This window comes from Diadema antillarum, unplaced genomic scaffold (genome assembly GCF_040938485.1).
Source record: "Diadema antillarum isolate AM-2024a unplaced genomic scaffold, OU_Dant_1.0 seq00001888_RagTag, whole genome shotgun sequence".
Lineage (NCBI taxonomy): Eukaryota > Metazoa > Echinodermata > Echinoidea > Diadematoida > Diadematidae > Diadema > Diadema antillarum.
Window position 1 is genome coordinate 34026 of NW_027272555.1, and position 2771 is coordinate 36796.

General features: G+C 43.3%; 1 protein-coding gene across 1 annotated transcript; it reads left to right on the forward strand.

The window, feature by feature from the left end:
• The first annotated feature begins 854 nt into the window (after window positions 1-854).
• On the forward strand, window positions 855-1997 carry LOC139712983 (G-protein coupled receptor 84-like). Its single transcript, XM_071624764.1, has one exon. The coding sequence runs from the start codon at window positions 855-857 to the stop codon at window positions 1995-1997; it is 1143 nt and encodes a 380-aa protein (XP_071480865.1).
• Window positions 1998-2771: the final 774 nt, after the last annotated feature.

Here is a 2771-nt window from a genome sequence, read left to right on the forward strand (position 1 = left end):
ACAAACAAAACACATTAATGTGAAGCTGGAGTATCGTCTGCACAAAATGTGTTGAATTTACATTCTGTTGCTGTCAAGACAGAGATTTCTGGCTGCAATTGATCTCATTTTATATTGGTTTGCGTAATTAAAACGCTGCCGAAGCAAAGCTCTCCACGTGACGAAAATAACGCCCTCGTTTTAATCTAAGCGTTGATTGTGATACGGATTTCATATGCGAGGTATTACTTTGACAAGGCATGAGGATATTTCCTACCCTACCCTGGCCATATATGACGTCTGTTGTTTGCCCAGGGATCGTCTGGGTTTGATGACTACTTGTGGAAAGTGATTGCTGAGCATGTAGACTCCAATTCGACGTCAATCTTCCTTATTTCAGATATTTAGTGTATATTTCAAGAGGGAAAACCGCTGGTGAGCTTGAATGTGGCTGATTTCTTTGCTCCGCTGTACATTACATATTAGAAATATGTCTCGTCTCTGTAGATTTAAGTTTCTGACTGAGAAAAGGGAAGCCCTTTTAGGCGGGTTCAAACTCAAATATTCCTGCTGGTTGTTGATCTAAGACTGCGGGCGTTTTGACTTAATGTAAGTTATGTCATTATGATTAGTACAAGAACATGACTCTTGCAATCGCTAAGATCGTTATACCACTTGTACTTATAGCGAATGCTTTGCTTGTCGAGGCATGACTGCACGTCAAGTTTTGCCTATCCGTTACCTCAGTCATCTTAGCCATCTTATGGTGACGAAGACATTGTAGGCGAAGCTGTGTTAGCTAGTATTCCGGGTAGTGAGAGAACCCAAAATGCGGTCATAACCAACTAATTTGGATATTTGAAAATTCAGTAGTAATGGCCAGTCTCTTAGTGACCGTTATTATCAGCGTCGCGGTACCGTGCGTACTCGCTGGTGTCATCTGCAACGCAGCGGTGGCCCTCTGCATTCTCCTCACATCTAGTCTGCGCTCGCGCACCAATGTTTTCATCGTCAGCCTTGCAGTGTCAGGAATTCTCCTACTTACAACCGTGGTCCCATTCCAAATGGACTCGTACTTGACCAACGAGTGGCGGTATTCCGAGATGTATTGTCATGTCACTGCCAGACTTTCCTTCATTTGTGTGGGTGTCACGACCAATAACATTGCCATGCTCGGACTGTACAGGTATTTCTGCGTGGTGCATCGCCATAATGTGTACCTGCGTAGCAGGAAGTCTGTTGCCTTGATGATTTTGTGTGCATGGACGATCCCAGTAGGACTCGAAATATTGAAATCAGGAATGGGATGGACAAAAACTCGCTTCATACCGTCCTACGGACGATGCATTGTCGAGCAAGGTTCATCGGTTGCCAAAGTGACCTACAACGCGTCGGTACTTGGTGGACTTTTGATAACTCTGCTGATCGCTGTTTACAGTTACGCCCGCATCATTTGCACGGTTGTGACGAGTTCGCGAAAAATACAAACTGAACATGCACAAAGTGGCGCCAGCGCAGCAACTCGAACTTTACCAAATAGCATGGCGGGCGAACACTTATCAACCTACGCCGAGCCAACTTCGGCGTACAGCGAGTTTTCCCATCGTGACCGTGAGACATTGGTTGATAAAACAGACGAGAGCATCATGGCGCAGACGACATCGACGTCGCGCTCTAATTCAAGCAACGACACTCAACAGCGGAAGTCGCGGGCTCGCAGAAAGGCGAAGCAAGTCGGTATTTCACGGCAGGAGGTGTTGCTCAGTAAAATATGCGCTTTAATGTTCTTCGTTTTCTTCGTCTGCTACGGACCAATTTTCATCCTGACCATAGCCTTTGCCGACACTTTGTTCCCGCCAGAAGCTTACACAGCCTGCACAGTTATCTACTGGTTAGGCAGTTGTATCAATCCTATCCTGTACGCATCCCTACAGACCGACATGCGCAAAAAACTGGTGGAATTTCTTGGTCTTTCCAGGTGCCTAAGTTTGGGGCAAATTCACAGTGTGGATGTTTAAAATCTCCCCATCTGTATATCCTTCTCATGGTTGAGGTGGCTGACAATTAAGGATCCATGTCTCCTATCATCTCCAAGACGATGTGTTTTACGTACATGTCTCCTCTAGTTTTCGTCAGAATATTATTTTCTTTTTCTCTAACACATTTAGACGCCACCATTCGTCATTAAGCTATGATCAATCCAAAGCATTTTCGCTAGCCCTTCGTCCACTATTACGCTTGCCTATAAAATATTGTCATCGATGATATTATCCAGCCTTGACGTCATCTAGGCACCATGCTGTAAAAACATGTAATCAATAAAATTCTCATAGCTAGACATACTGAACATGATGAATACATCAAATTTATGCGGAAAACTTCAGGTCTTGTGCAATCAAACTTTAGTGGCGCTCGCGTCACAATTTTTACGCTTACGTCATGTTGTCAAAAGAATGAATTATTTACTTTTACTCATCAAACGAGTTTACGTTTCCGACCATTTAAGCATAATGACTGTCGTATGCGGACTTCCATTTCCTTGTCATGTTAAAGCACTGTAATGTTGTAAATCATAAAAAGACGTTATTTCATACAGTGATGCAAGTTGTGACACAATCTTAATTATCTTTCACAAGAGAGTAAGGCTCAAAGATCCCACGACGATTTTCTTTTCAATCTCTAGAAATTACCCCCTCGTAAATTTTCAAATTTCGCAAGATGACAGGTCCCCTTCTCAGACAGGTTCACTTTATGTAAAATAAAATTGCAAAGCCGTCAGGTGTGAGCATTTT